The sequence below is a fragment of the Chanodichthys erythropterus genome, chromosome 10 (assembly GCF_024489055.1).
Source record: "Chanodichthys erythropterus isolate Z2021 chromosome 10, ASM2448905v1, whole genome shotgun sequence".
NCBI classification, from domain to species: Eukaryota; Metazoa; Chordata; class Actinopteri; order Cypriniformes; family Xenocyprididae; genus Chanodichthys; species Chanodichthys erythropterus.
In genome coordinates, this window is record NC_090230.1 from 29,139,958 (window position 1) to 29,155,833 (window position 15,876).

Genomic DNA, 15,876 nt, shown 5'->3' on the forward strand with positions numbered 1-15,876 from the left:
TCACCTTTTTCTATATAGTGCTTTTTACAATGCAGATTGTGTCAAAGCAGCTTTACAGTGATAACTGGTATATAATTTTGGCTGCACAGCAGCTCTTAAAGAAAATGGTGTCAATGCAGACTGTCAAATGCCAAACACTGTTGAATATCAAATGTCAAGTGTCCCCAACTAAGCAAGCCAAAGGTGATAGCGGCAAGGAACCCAAACTCCAACAGGTTACATCAGGTGGCAAACAGGTGACAAATGGGTATTAAAATGGAGAAAAAACCTTGGGAGAAACCAGGCTTAGTCGGGGGGCCAATTCTCCTCTGGCGAACAGTGCTTTGTTACGATTCAGGTAGCTATCATAAGTTTGATAGGATCGCAACATTCAAAGTATTTATTCCAGTTCAATCCAGTTGAGGATCGTATTCATCACACCGGTATGGATGGTTTGTTGAGGATCTGTGCCACTGGTTGTCGTGTCGATGAGGCCTTCACAATGGATGATCTAGTTGACTCAATCTCTGCTGATACTTCAGGGCTGAGTGGTGGTCGTGTCAAGGCACAGGTACTCGATCTCACCTGGATACGGCCCAGATCTGGTTGACTACGGTAAACTTCGGGATAAACAGAAAGACTAATATTAGCATAGATGCCATTCTGCTTCTGATGTAACGAGTACATCTGCTGTTATAGGAAGTGTTCCCGGTTCCGGCTGACCTAATTTATGCAACCTAATAATCCTTTAATGGATTTGAAAATATAAATTGATAATGTTTTATGTGTATGCCAGGTTAAAGAGATGTATCTTTAGTCGAGATTTAAACTGACAGAGTGTGTCTGCTTCCCGAACAATGCTAGGGAGATTGTTCCAGAGTTTAGGTGCCAAAAAGGAGAAGGATCTACCGCCTGCGGTTATTTTTGATATTCTAGGTATTATCAGCTGGCCTGAATTCTGAGATTGCAAGAGATGTGAAGGACTATAGATTTAGATGTGAAGGATCCTAGATATAGGACAAGATTTTAAAATCTATGCATTGTTTAACAGGAAGCCAATGCAGTGATGACAGAACTGGGCTAATGTGGTCATACTTCCTAGTTCTAGTAAGAACTCTAGCTGCTGCATTTTGTACAAGCTGTAGTTTATTTATCAAGCGGGAGGAACGACCACCCAGTAGAGCATTACAGTAATCTAGCCTCGATGTCATGAACGCATGAACTAACTGTTCTGCATTCTTCATTGAGAGCATATGTCGTAGTTTAGATATATTTTTAAAATGGAAGAATGCGGTTTTACAGATGCTAGTAACATGGCCTTCAAATGGAAGATTGGTATTGAAGAGCACACCCAAGTTCCTAACTGACGATGAAGACTTAGAGAAGCCATCAAGTGTTAGACAGTATTCTAGGTTATTACGTGAAGAAGTTTTTGGTCCAAAAATTAGAATCTCTGTTTTTCCTGAATTTAGTAGTAGGGAATTACTAGTAGTTCACATAGTTCACAGCCATGCTTTCCCGGGCCTTTCCGGGTGTGTGTGGAAACCTTGGCAGTATGGAGCTATATTGGTGCAAAAATATGAAACGGCAAAAGTGCCAAAAGTTTTTTCCTCTCTCACTACCCTCAACAGTGGGGTGGCTGTGCGCAGACCACACCCACCTGTATGTGAGGCAAAGGCACTCTTTATGCACAAGGGTAGTTCTGAGCCAGGATTGAGCTAATCAAGTCACGGTGCATGCCCTCAACCGGACGATGTCCTCGGTGGTCCAGAAGCGCTCCCTGGCTTACTTTACACAGGTGCAAGAGGTCGTCTAGCTAGAATTTTTTGGCACTCCCATCACACAAGTTGGCTCTTTGGTGACACTGATGGGGACTGAGCCCAGCAGTCCTCCGCACTCAGTAGCAGGGGAGCTTCTCCCAATGTACCATCTGAGTTCCTCGTGGGCCACCCCTCAGTCTGCTTGCCACCAAGGGTGTCATCCCCTGCCAAAAAAATGTATCTATCTATCTATCTATCTATCTATCTATCTATCTATCTATCTATCTATCTATCTATCTATCTATCTATCTATCTATCTATCTATCTATCTATCTATCTGGCACAGCCTGCTCTACTGTGTGTGCCACAGGAAGACGATGCTACCCGCCTCTGCTGCTGTTTAAGTGGTTGGTGAAATATCATCTCTGAGATGGGTGACCCAGAGATGGGTGGGCTGCTCTTCCCTGGAGAAGGAGGGCCAGGCAGAGAATCCTTATTAGTCAAAATTTTGTTCCACTGGAGTTACAGTGGCATCAACATTCTGAAAAAAAGAAAAAAGAGCAGATCTCTGGATCCAAAAAAAGGCACGGAGAGCAGTGGGAGGCCAGAAACCTCACCACTCTCATCCTCCTCTTTTATCGCCAGTGGACAGCAGCACGCGGTTTGAGGATGCAACCAGACCTCACTCCCCCCCCTGCCTACTGTGGAACCAAGTAAGTGTTGCACAGCACACTCAGTCGCTACTGCGGGCCGTCTCTAAAACAGAGTCCCCCCGAGCAACGTCCTTGTGTTCCACCTCACTGCCTCACTGCGGGTACACCTGTGGTCCCCTTGGTCCCTCTTGTCCCTCTTTCTTTTGGAAAAAAAAATGTTTTTCTCCATTTACAGTAGCACTGCAGGTGTGTGATGTAACAATATAGGAATCCTGATGTTCTGTTGATTATGCTGCTTTTTGTGCATGTAAAACTAAACCACTGGAAAACAGATTTTGTAAGTTTTTAATGGGTCACAGACACTTATCCATTCTAATTTAATTTAATTCTAATTTAACATAGTCTTGTTGGTTAACAAGCTTTTTTTCAGTAAAAAATCAAATGAAATAATACGGAAATAAAACGAAATGAACATCCCTATTAAATACTGCTGGATATTGCCATATAATTTGACATTTCATTTGCACAGTAATTCACATTCGTCAATGAAAGTGAGAAGCTTGGATTGTATAGCTCTGTTGTATTATGTTTTATGGGTAAAATTATAATGACGTAGTTTTATAATTTAGCTGAATTTTAAAATGAGGTATTTGCGTAAAAGTACATACATTTGGTAGAAACTTTCCTAAGCAACTTACATTGCATTCAGTGTATGAATTATTTTGTATTAGTCTATGCATTTCCTGAGAATTGAACCTGTGATCTTGTCAGTCTACAATAACACAGACACAAAGTGCTTTGAAAAACTGCATTTAATGGACATGTAAGACACAGCACAAGTAAGTCATATTATATGCTTGCTTGTAGATGTGGTGTGATGTCTCATCTTCATTCTTCATCCTTGCTCTTTGGTAAAGAAAAAGACATTTACAAAAATGAATTTGCATGTTTTTTTTGAGTGAGAAACTTGTGTATATTAAGCAATGCATATTAAGATACCTCTACCCCTTTTGCAAAATAAATAAATAAATAAATAAATAAAAACATTACAATACCTTCCCGACCTCACGGCTCTTGGCCCTCAGCTTGTTGACCTGGGACTCGGCGATGTCAGCACGCTCCTGAGCCTCCTCCAGCTCATGTTGCACCTTCCTGTACCTGGACAGGTGAGTGTTGGCCTGCTCCTCCTGTTAAAATAACACAAGATATCCAACCCATTTCATAGCAGTGCATTCATGGCACTGGACGCTTTTGTCAATACTAAAACTTCATGCTCCATACATTTGATTTTAGACTTACAGATTCTTCAGCCTGGCGCTTGTAGGCCTTCACTTTCAGCTGCAGCTTGTCTACCAGATCCTGCAGTCGGATCACGTTCTTCTTGTCTTCCTCAGTCTTTGGGTGTAAATATTGGACATGGTCTTAGTTAAACTGTATATTATTAAGAAAGGTGGTGAATTTCTTATCCTTGGGTATTTTTACCTGGTAGGTGAGCTCCTTCACCCTCCTCTCATACTTGCGCACTCCTTTCACAGCATCTGCACCACGCCTCTGCTCAGCTTCAACTTCAGACTCTAACTCACGCACCTTCAGTACAGAGTTATTGTTTCACCTGTCAAATCTCTGGCATGACCAGTACATCTAAAAATGTGTTTTGTTCCTAACACTCAAATTTACCCTGGACTCCAGTTTCTGGAGCTGTTTCTTTCCACCCTTCATGGCCAGACTTTCAGCCTCATCCAGACGGTGCTGCAGGTCTTTGACGGTCACCTCCAGGTTCTTCTTCATCCTCTCCAGGTGAGCACTGGTGTCCTGCTCCTTCTTCAGCTCCTCAGCCATCATGGCAGCCTGAAATATAAGCCAAATGAAATGAGTTAATCAAGATTCAAATACAATGCAAATAACAATTTACATTCTGTTTCTTTATTCTAATTTAAACACTCACATCAGTGATGGCCTTCTTGGCCTTCTCCTCTGCATTTCTGGCCTCCTGGACTGAATCATCCACCTCACCTTGAACCTGGACCAGATCAGCCTCAAGCTTCTTCTTGGTGTTAATAAGACTTGTATTCTGTGGGATGTAAGCAGTTAGTCTACAGTGTCTACAGTTTATCATGTATCCTGAATTTGTTCCTGGTATTTAGTAATTGTTTGTACTTGTGAGTGCAGCAGTCCCACACGCTCGCTGGCATCAACCAGCTCCTGCTCCGCCACTTTGCGGCCTCTCTCTGTTTGCTCCAGTGCAGCTCTCAGCTCCTCAATCTCTGCTTGCATCAGGTTATTCCTGCGCTCCACCATGGCCACCTGCTCCTTCATGTCCTCCTGTCCTCTGAGAGCGTCATCAAGGTGCAGCTGGGCATCCTGTGGCAACATTCTTTCTTTGTTAGTTGTCATGCTTTGGTTAATTCATGTTTCATATTCATATTGTCAAACATGTAATATTTATTGCAATTCCACATTCTACAGAAAGATACCTTGAGTTGGCCTTGGACGTTCCTGAGCTGTTTCTGGGCCTCAGCAGCCTGGCGGTTGGCATGACTCAGCTGGATCTCCATCTCATTCAGATCTCCCTCCATCTTCTTTTTGACTCTCAGGGCATCATTTCTGCTCCTGACCTCAGAGTCCAGAGTGCTCTGCATGGAATCGATCACTCTTTGGCTGTTCCTCTTGATCTGTTCCATCTCCTCATCCTTCTCAGCAAGCTTCCTGTCAATCTCACTCTTCACCTGGTTCAGCTCCAGCTGCACACGAAGAATCTTGGACTCTTCATGCTCCAGGGTGCCCTACAAGGGAAAAAAAGACAAAAATGTATTTGTAAATTTGTCACAAGCACATTTATGCATATTTACTAGGGTTCAAGAAGGAAATAATTAACAAAAATTATGTTTTCCATTTAAAGGTATAAATATTCCATATTCAATGTTTCAATATTATTTAAAGCAATGGTATCATTATATTAGTATTATAGCAAAGGAATGGCACCTCAGCTTCTTCAAGTGCAGTTTGGATCTCTGATTTCTCAGACTCCACTGTCTTCTTGGCTTTCTCTAACTCATGAATGCTCTTTCCAGTCTCTCCAAGCTGCTCAGTGAGGTCAGAAATCTCCTCTAAATGGGTTTAAAAATCATAAGTGTAAGATTTTCTGTTATAATGCATATCTTTTTTAGTCCTTGTTGTACAAATAAAAGTTGTATTACGTTGCAGATTCTTGTTCTCCCTCTTCAGGGTCTCCAGGTGGTCAAGAGCTTCCTCATAGGAGTTCTTCATTTTGAAAAGCTCAGTGCTGAGAGAACGAGCTTCTTTCTGAGCACCTTCTAGTTCAGCCTGACTTTCCTCATACTTCTGTTTCCACTCTGCTAGCACCTGATAATGAAAGAAATGGGGTCATCATTAAATTAGTAAAGTCCAGAATTCATGGTTTATGTTTACAGGTTATCCATGTCTTTTTACCTTGTCAAAGTTTCTCTGCTTCTTGTCAAGGTTGGCTGCCAATGCATTTGCCCTCTCCACATCAATCATGAGATCTTCTACTTCACCCTGCAGTCTCTGTTTGGTCTTTTCCAGAGAGGCACACTTGGAGTTCACCGCCTCAATGGATTCTTCAGCATCCTGCAGACGCTGGGCCAGCTTTTTCCTGAGGAAAGTGATTTGAAATTAAGAAATCTTATTAATATTTGTTATATTAAATGTAGCATACTGAAGACTTTTCCCAATGATATATTTACTTGGATTCCTCAAGCTCCTCAGTGCGTTGGATGGCATCAGTCTCATATTTTGTTCTCCACTGAGCCACCTCACTGTTGGCCTTAGACATTCCACGCTGGAGTTCAGCTTTGGCCTCCTGCTCTTCCTCATACTGCTCTCTGAGCAAATCACAGTCATGGCGGGCAGACTGAACCGCATGGGCCAGAGCGTTCTTGGCCTATCAGGCAAAACATTTTTGAGTTTTTCAACAGTTTACCATCCATACAATAGTTTAGATGATCAAATTATGTATAACTTTACCTTCACTTCTTCCTCAATATGTCTTTTGAGTTCCTCAATTTGTTGTACATAAGCCTGTTTTCCTCTAGTTAATTGTGAAACAAGTGCTTCTTTCTCTTCAAGTTGGCGACTAAATTCACCTTGGAAACAGTTTACAGATATTACCATGAAATATAATAATATACAAACTTTTTACTCAATGTTTTGAGGTTTTTACACGTGTAGCTTACTCTCTTACCATTTTCAGTCTGAAGTCTTGCACGTTGTGCATTCATGTCATTCAACTGACGAATATTTTCATCACTCTTGGCCTTGATTTCACTCAGCTGGTCTTCCAGGGTACGGCACATCTTCTCTAAATTAGCCTAAAGAAATTTTATAGGTTATATGAAGGTTATATGCAGATGTTTGTAAGATGCTTTTATATTTAATGAACCTCTAGTGAAATTACCTTTGATTTAGCCACAGCCTCCATGTTGCTTGTCAAGTCATCAATCTCCATCTTGTATTCACTCTTCTCCTTCTCCAGCTTCTGCTTGACCCGCTGGAGGTTGTCGATCTGTTCTCCAAGCTCAGCCACACTGTCTGCCTGCTTCTTTCGGAGAGCTGCAGCCGTAGATTCATGCTGCAAGGTGGACTCTTCCAGATCACGACGCAACTTCTGGAATTCGGCTTCACGCTTCTTGTTCATCTCAATCTGGGCAGCAGTGGCACCACCAGCTTCCTCAAGCCTCTCGCTGATCTCTTCAAGTTCCCTGGAGACATCAGCTCTCTGCTTCTCCACTTTAGCACGAGCAGCTCGCTCTGCCTCAATTTCCTCTTCTAGCTCCTCGATACGGGCCTAAATAAAGAACGAAATATTAACTACCCAGTGATACTGGTAACATGGGTTTTCCCAGCTATGCATCTACTTCATAGTTTCATATTGAAAAGATTATGGTTAGTGTTACCTGAAGTTCTTTTATCTTCTTCTGAAGCTGTGCTCCCAAAGACTGTTCATCCTCAATCTTGCTGAGAAACTGACTAATCTCAAAGTCTTTCCTGTATTTAAAATATTGTTTTGTAAAATGTGTAAAATACTAATTTTGTGTAATTGTGTGAATAATAAAATCCACTCACTTTTTGATCTTCTCATCTGATTGCTGTTTGTCATTCTCCAGGTCCATTATGGACTCCTGGGCCAGTTTCAGATCACCCTCAAGCTTCCTCTTGGCTCTCTCAAGGTCCATACGGAGCTTCTTCTCTTGCTCCAGTGAGCCCTCAAGCTATTGTTACAGAAACCAGAGCATTTAATTCTAGTATAGAGACGCAAAATTAATTTTGCATTGATTCAAGCTCTTGTTCTCATGCCAAACATCTTACATCATCCACTTGCTGCTCAAGCTTTGTCTTAGATTTAGTCAGAGTGTTGACTTTGTCTTCCTCTGCCTGAAGGTCATCAAGAGTCTGCTGGTGTGCCTCTTGGAGAGCTTTCTTCTCTTTGGTCAGCTTGGCAATGCTCTCATCCTGAGAAGCCATCTCCTCCGTCAGGTTTTTAACCTAAATAGAAACATTGTTCAGGATCTTGAGAATGAAAACAATGAACAATCATTAGTGTGAAGAACATATGAAAAGATGATTGACCTTATTTTCTGTTGCATGTTTCTCCTTCTCCACTTTGGCCAAGGTGAGCTCCAGGTCATCGATGTCTTTCTTCAGTTCAGAGCATTCATCCTCCAGTTTCCTCTTCTTGGCAGTGAGTTCAGCATTGATTTCCTCCTCATCCTCCAGTCTCTCGGTTGCCTCTTTGAGTTTTCCCTCGAGCTGGATCTTGCTTTTGATGAGACCTTCACATCTCTCCTCAGCATCAGAGAGGTTTTCAGTTTCCTGTTTATTGAGATATATGTAGTTGAATGGCTTATGTTCATAACTGTTGCATCTATATTTATATGGTAATAGTTTGACGCAAGTTTCTAATGAACTTACAAATTCAATGGTTAATGTAACCGCATGATTAAAGGAAATATGTTTACAACTAAACATGTCTAAAACAGTAAGTATGTTTTTTTCTTCTAAGTCACACAGTATCAGTAATGAGCCAGATGTTTTTGTGTCTGGGGTGAGGCTGCAGGTATTTTCTCAATATAAATACATTGGAGTATTGATTGATTCTAAACTTAGAGTTCTAAACTATTTAGAGTTCAGGTAAAGAAATTGTTTATTAATAATCAGCTCTGTCAACATTAGAATTTACACCTGCTGGCTGTCCTGCTATTGTTTTTTATTTGTTTCTATTTTATTGAGTTGTTTTATTGATAGATGTTTTTTATGTAGTGTGTTATGTTTTTGTTTAAATTACTAGTATGTATTTTAACCACATATTTATTTCTAGGGTGACTTGTAACATTCTGTCCAGGTATTCAGGTGCATTTACAGAAATATTTTATTAATGTGCAATGTCCATGTTAACTAAAAAGAAATAAATAAATGAAAAATGAAAAATAAATTAGGATCAATAAGAACTGAAATACTCACAGCTGCTACTTGCAGTTGAAGATCATTTTTCTCCTGAAGAAGTGACACCATTTTCTCCTCAAGCTCTTTCTTTTTAGCTAATGCCTTTGCTAGATCCTCCTTCATTTTCTCAAAGTTCTCCTTCATGGCTACCATTTCTTTCTCAGTCTCTGCACTCTTCAGAAGAGGCTTGATCTTGAAGTAGAGCTTCATCCATGGCCAATGTTTCACATTCATGAATGAGCGGATGTTGTATTGGATGGAATAAATGGATTCTCTGTGTAAATTGCAGTCAGTAAATTAGTCATTATCAATCTTTCATAACAAACAGTTGTTTCAAACAGTTTTGTAAGTTCATTCATACCTCCTCGCCATCATTTTGACAAACTCCTTCCTCATGACATATCCACGGCACAAAGCCTGAGTCATGGTAACCAGTGTTGCTAGTTTCTCATCTCTCATCTCCTCAAGAGTACCCAACAGACCAGCTTTGAAGAACACCTACAAGAACATTTGGAAAATAGTAGTTTTAAAGAAGCCAAGTAGATGTTAGAGTAGATGTGAAAATAAATCTATTGTATTCTATAATATACAATGACATTCTCGAGAGTTCTGTGCTTTCAACTTTGACTCAACTGTTTGGGGAGGCATAACAATGTCTCTGTGCACAAAGTATGTTTACTAAGCCTGGTGTGAACTGGACTGGCACAAAGCCTCAATCCGAACACAAATTGAACACATTTAAGATGAATTACAATGCCGACTGTAATCCAGACCCCAATCAAAATTTTAAATGCGGCTGTTTAATTTGGAATACAATAACTTTTATTGTATTGAGAAAAAACAGCTGAAACACTCTGAAATATCTTCTCTTCTGTTTCATAGAAGAAAGTAAGTGGTACAATGTACAATGTGAATGTGAGTCAGTGATGATAGAATTTCCTTTTTTTGGTGTCCATATACTTTTGCTTTAGGGTTAGTAGGGTTTGATCACCTTGGTGTGTCCAAACTTGTATTGGGTGTGGTCAACATCAATAGAGCCCAAGAGTTTCTCTGAAGCCTTTTTGTTGTCAATGAACTGTCCCTCAGGGATGACGCTAGCATTTAATACTTTGTATCTAGAGGACATTCAGGGGAGAGTCATGTTTTTGTGAAGCCAAAAATATAGTCATAAGATGATGAAGATTAGGTTGTGCATCATGTCTAATTAGGTGGTCGCAAAAAGGTGTCTTTACCTCTGCTTGAAGTCACCATAGAGGATTCTGCTGGGGAAACCTTTCCTGCAGATTCTGATACCTTCCAGCACACCATTACACCTGAGCTGGTGGATAACCAGGAAGTTCTCCATCAGACCTGCAATAAAGATGTTCTTTTGATTCCAGATGTATTTTAACTGTTAATTGTAATTCACTTGAGTCTTCAGGGATTAAGTTTACCTGGAGTTTTGGACTCATTAGGAATTAAGCAGCGCACAAAGTGAGGGTGAGTGCTCCTCAGGTTAGTCATCAGCTTACCCAAGTTCTCCTGTGGAAATATTTGTCATTAGTATAATCCTTATTAGAGAAAAAGTTCACCTCCTTCATTAAAAGAGAGAATCTGTTTACCCTAAAAAGTGCAGAGACTGTCTGGAAGGAACCACCCTTCTTCTTCTTCTTTCCACCGCCTCCCTCTGTTTTATGTCAATGAAAAAAAAGTCTTTATTGATCTTGTCTTGCTTTCCATTAAACCCTTCAATTAATCTCTATTTGAATCTTGTTGAAGCTATTTGTTACTATGCATAGTTGTGTCATATTTTAATGAAACTTTAGAATCTGTGATCACATAGTGTTTTACTTAATTATATGATTCAATTTGTATATAATTAAAACAAAGGAATTGAGGAAATGCAGATGTTCATACCTTCTGCAGCTCCATGAGAGGCATACAGGAAGGCCAGCACTTTGAGTGATGACTTTTGGTAGAGTTGCACAACAGAGTCATTCAGTGGATCCTTGTTCTTGTCCAACCAGCCAGCAATGTTGTAGTCCACAGTGCCGGCGTAGTGCACCAGAGAGAAGTGGGCCTCTGCCTTACCTTTGGCAGGCTTGGGCTTCTGGAAAGCTGCACATTTGCCCAGATGCTGATCATGCAACTTGTTTTTGAAGCTTGTGTCTGTAGCTTTGGGGAACATGCACTCCTCTTCAAGGATGGAGAAGATGCCCATTGGCTGTTGAAGAAATATTCATGCTCAAGTACAGGGACAATATGAATAGTCATTTTAATTTGCTGAATGTCCTCTTACCTTCTCAATGAGCTCAATGCAGGCAGCCAAGTCCATACCAAAGTCAATGAACTCCCATTCAATTCCTTCTTTCTTGTACTCCTCTTGCTCCAGAACAAACATGTGGTGGTTGAAGAACTGTTGCAGTTTCTCATTTGTGAAGTTGATGCAAAGCTGCTCCAAGCTATTGAACTGTTAATTAAACAGAGGCAAATTCTTACTACTGACTGTTTTCTTTCATATCCTGATTCTTACACAGACATTAATAACTGATGCTCACATCAAAGATCTCAAATCCAGCAATGTCCAGCACACCAATGAAGAACTGTCTAGGCTGCTTTGTGTCTAACATCTCATTGATACGGATGACCATCCACAAGAACATTTTCTCATAGACAGACTTGCAGAGCGCAGAGACTGCGTTGTTCACCTGAGAAGTTCAAAGGTCAGTGTAGATCAAATCATTACACGTTCACTTCTCAAGACAAATATGAATGTCTTGAGACATTTCTAAATTTATTTGAGTAGATAAGTGATCACCTGTGGTACTGTCTGGCCTTTGGTCACCATCTCATTTCCGACCTTCACTCTGGGGTAACACAGAGCTTTCAGCATGTCAGCAGAGTTGAGGCCCATGAGGTAGGCGATTTTATCAGCCACTGAGGAAGAACAGTTTTATGAATTATTGTACTAATGAAGTGAATGTTCATATGTTAATATGTGCTAATAGTACATCTTACCCTCAGTGCCGTCAGGTTCGGCCTGCTCCTCTCTCTGCTTCTGTTTGAACTTCATGTTCCCATGATGCATCACAGCACCTGTCAGCTTGTAGATGCTGATTTTCTCATCAGCGTTGAAGCCCAGAATGTCAATGGCTGTCTGTTTATACAATGACCAAATTAATCACACATTATTAATTGTCCAAGAGAAGGGTATTTTATATTGTATGTAATGCTGTATTCACTTTATACTAGTGTTTTTCTGATGTTTCTTTGGTCAGACATTTTCATAGAATCTTAAAATACTACTACAACTACAAATAACGTAGTTGTGCACATACATCTGTGGCAATGAACTCCTCCACATCATTGATACTCTTGACAGTGATTTCACCCTGGCTGATCATTGGATAGTCGTAAGGGTTGGTGGTGATGAGCAGGGCCTCTGTAAAGAATTGATGTGCAGTATGTTAACAGTGTTCTCAAACATGGAAATGAATGAAACACACAATACTGTAGATTCCTCACCGAGCAGCTCTGGCTTGTGTCCAGTCATGAGCTGGTAGAAGATGTGGTAGCTCCTCTCAGCAGACAGCTGGAATGTTACTCTTGACTTTTCCAGCAGATCTTTAAAAAAAAATTAAATAAATAGAGAGAGAGAGAGAGAGAGAGAGAGAGTTTTACCCACATCTTAACATCCAATAAAATGTTTAGTTTAAAACAATGTTACTCACAAGTTTCAATATCAGCTGAGGCCAGTTTTCCAGTGGTCCCAAAGTGAATCCTGATGAATTTACCCTATGAAGATTGAAATCATTTACAAAAGCTCAGCTGTTTGGTGTGACTTAAGTTGTATAATGTTATAATGATTCATTAGTTCAACTTACAAAACGAGAGGAGTTGTCATTCCTCACAGTCTTGGCATTACCATAAGCCTCCAGCAGAGGGTTGGCTGCCACAATTTGGTCCTCCAGTGATCCCTATATGTAATTGTAGGACAATGGATAGTTATGAGGTAAAGCACAAATACTGTTATCAATCACATTGTCTTGAAGAGATATTCACAAACCTGCATTTTTCCAGCAACAGGTTCTGCCTTCTTCGTTCCAGACATTGCACCAACAGTTGCAAAGTACTGAATGACACGTTTTGTGTTCACAGTCTTTCCAGCACCAGATTCTCCACTGGAGGTTCACAATAGATCATTTAGTCATACATATTCTACAGATTTACTTTATAATCAAAACGTTTCAGCTTATTTCAGAAGACTTTTTACTCACGTAATCAGGACAGACTGGTTCTCACGATCTGAAATTACACCATGAAATGTTAACAGGGTTTACTTTATATTAACTTGAAGGCATAAAGTATTTTAAATGCATTCATAATTTTTTTTCTAGTCATTCATTCATGTATTTAGATAGTATTTATAGTATTTTTACATATAGTATATAATATAGTATTTATAAGTGTATATAGATATTCAGTAACTTTTTATGCAATAAAATGTGTGATACTTAAATAATGGTTATTATGAAGTAATTATTAATTGAATGTAATATCAATAAACCAGCTAGCTATGGTTAGTGCTAAAGATAAAAAAAAAAAAAATCATTCCTTTTTAATATGAAGTGAAGTGACGTGTAGCCAAGTATGGTGTCCCATACTTGGAATTTGTGCTCTGCATTTCACCCATCCCAGTACACTCACAGACTATGAACTTATAACTGTAGCAGTAAATAAGCATTAAACATCAAAGCTACATTATGTAACTTTTGGCTCTCTAAGCTGTTGAAGCATAAAACTAAAAAGTTACTTGTTGGAAGACCAACTTCCCCTGCAGATAGTAGTAGCCTGAACTCTGCTTTTTTCAAGGATTTGACATAAACACACAGATGAATGAAATAATAGGTTGCAGTTTCCTGCAAAATCTATATAAATATACATTTATACATTTTATACACGGTAAAAGGCAAAAACAGCTGGATTTATCATGTGTGTGCACATTATTTACATTTTGTGAATAACTAATGAATAAACTGCACAATCACATTTTTTCTTCATTGTCTAAATTTTCCATAAATCTTGTTTGTTGAGAGACTTCTGGAATCCACTTACCAGTGAGCATGAACTGGTAGGCGTTGTCGGAGATGGAGAAGATGTGAGGCGGGGCTTCAATCCTCTTTTTGCCTCTGTATCCGGCCACAACGACTGAATCGTACACTGGGAGCCACTTGTAGGGATTGACAGTGACGCAGAACAAGCCAGAGTAGGTCTGAAACGGAGATATATAGTCCAGTTTAACAATGCTTTTGCCCTCTCTCATGAATAAAAGAATAAAATATGATTTGCTTAGACTTACGTAGATCATCCATGCTGCGTAACGCTCTTTGAGGTTAAACAGCACAGCAGGCTCACTGAGGTGGGTCATCATGGCCATGTCCTCCATTTTGTCAAACTTGGGAGGATTCATGGGGAAGATTTCATCTTCTTTTACCGTGACAGTCTGTAATGAACATTGATCGGTGATCAAGAAAGATTAGACTTTTCATACACACATTTGTATGATATTTTAACTGAAGATCTTTAACCTCTGCAGACTCAAGCACAGTAACATATGAAATAGTTTTTATCCATGATACTTACTTTCCCACACAGTGTTTTGACAGTAGCTTTGCCGCCTTCTCTACTAACAAGAGTACCCTTCAGGTACATCTCATCCGGCACCGTCACAAAGAATGCTGTTTTGGCATCAAAGGGGGTGTTCTGAGCCTCTATCCTCTCTCTTTCCGGCTTCCGGAGGAAAACGGCCGCCGGGCCGAAGCACTCCATCTCACCATCTCCCATGATTGCACTGTGGAGTAAAATATTCACCTTAACTCTGCTTAGTATTACCTCTCTACTTTTCTCAGGATTTCACATTATATACTGGTCATCTTGTCATTATCATCACAATGTTGTAATCAGTTACTTATCAGTAAATGTACCTTGTATTAGTTTACCTTTTATGATGCTCCGAGAGGGAAAAAAAGCAGCTGTCAATTTATGGATTCTGAAAAAGATCAAGAGATAGTCAGTGAAGTGTGTTAGCATCTTCCATTATGGGTTAGTATACATCATTTGATTAAGATCACTCAGGCATTCTACATTAATTCTTATATTAAAATGAAGCTGTCAAATTAAAATGTGCAGTTCCCCCACCTTAGCCTGGTCACTGTTAGTCTTTGGGGGTCTGTGGATGCCGTTTATATAGTGTCATTACTGAGCACTCAGCAGAACTGTCCAGACAGATTTGGTCATGTTATTTTACTTGGTGTGATGTTTCTCTGTTCCGGGGAGGAAATTGGAAGATGTTGTCATTCATCTAATACGAGGAATATCGTTATATTAGTACACACAGATAATGGGTGTTGGGTTAATAGACATGGCATAAAAGTTTGTCACAGTCCATGTTTTTTTAGATTGTAACTCTTGTAGATATTAGATTTTTTACTGCAAATGCATTACCTGTTTGATAAGTTTAATTTGATGTTGTTGAGGTCTTATTTCAGTGTACCAACTTTAAAACTATTGGAACTTGGCACAGCAGAGAAACTCTCAGATGCAAAGAAGCAGTCAAATGTCACCGGTATTCTGTTTCAGGTGACATCAAGACTTGTAACTTAGAGTTTATATATCAGTTAAAACTGCTTTGTCTGTTCCCGTTGTTCATTTTCATTGCAATTAAGGTTTGATGTCAGTGTTGTTAGTGATCACATGAGCCAAGGGCAGAGAGGACAGCTTGGCTGGTTTTCCAAGAATTCTCCCAACTTTTGCCAGCAGGAGATAAAATTAAAATCTTAAAAACCTCGAAGATTTATTACCAGAGATGGATGATAACAAGTCATCCTTCCAAATGAAAATAATATCTCTGACAGATTTTTTTATTGGGCTATTAAATCTCAGTAGTCATGTCATGAAGTAAACTGGACACATATTAAGTGATATTAAGACTCTCAAAGTTATAAACAGCATGTGCTTATATGGAC

At 39.7% G+C, this 15,876-nt stretch overlaps 1 protein-coding gene across 1 annotated transcript; it reads right to left on the reverse strand.

Moving 5' to 3' along the window:
• Window positions 1-3,197: 3,197 nt before the first annotated feature.
• LOC137028443 (myosin heavy chain, fast skeletal muscle) lies at window positions 3,198-14,905 on the reverse strand. The gene is made up of 40 exons (XM_067397231.1): window positions 14,851-14,905; window positions 14,495-14,702; window positions 14,211-14,354; window positions 13,967-14,123; window positions 13,129-13,156; window positions 12,918-13,032; window positions 12,736-12,828; window positions 12,583-12,646; window positions 12,377-12,475; window positions 12,190-12,293; window positions 11,870-12,008; window positions 11,670-11,788; window positions 11,410-11,559; window positions 11,151-11,321; window positions 10,769-11,075; window positions 10,474-10,538; window positions 10,306-10,393; window positions 10,105-10,222; window positions 9,864-9,987; window positions 9,234-9,370; window positions 8,891-9,146; window positions 8,000-8,242; window positions 7,739-7,915; window positions 7,496-7,641; window positions 7,327-7,417; window positions 6,828-7,217; window positions 6,615-6,741; window positions 6,398-6,516; window positions 6,118-6,314; window positions 5,843-6,026; window positions 5,590-5,755; window positions 5,375-5,499; window positions 4,867-5,175; window positions 4,550-4,753; window positions 4,338-4,463; window positions 4,070-4,240; window positions 3,875-3,979; window positions 3,692-3,787; window positions 3,448-3,579; window positions 3,198-3,298 (listed from the first exon to the last, which is right to left on the reverse strand). The coding sequence occupies exons 2-40, from the start codon at window positions 14,693-14,695 to the stop codon at window positions 3,281-3,283; spliced, it is 5,805 nt and encodes a 1,934-aa protein (XP_067253332.1). The 5' UTR covers window positions 14,696-14,702; window positions 14,851-14,905; the 3' UTR covers window positions 3,198-3,280.
• Between the last annotated feature and the right edge of the window lie 971 nt (window positions 14,906-15,876).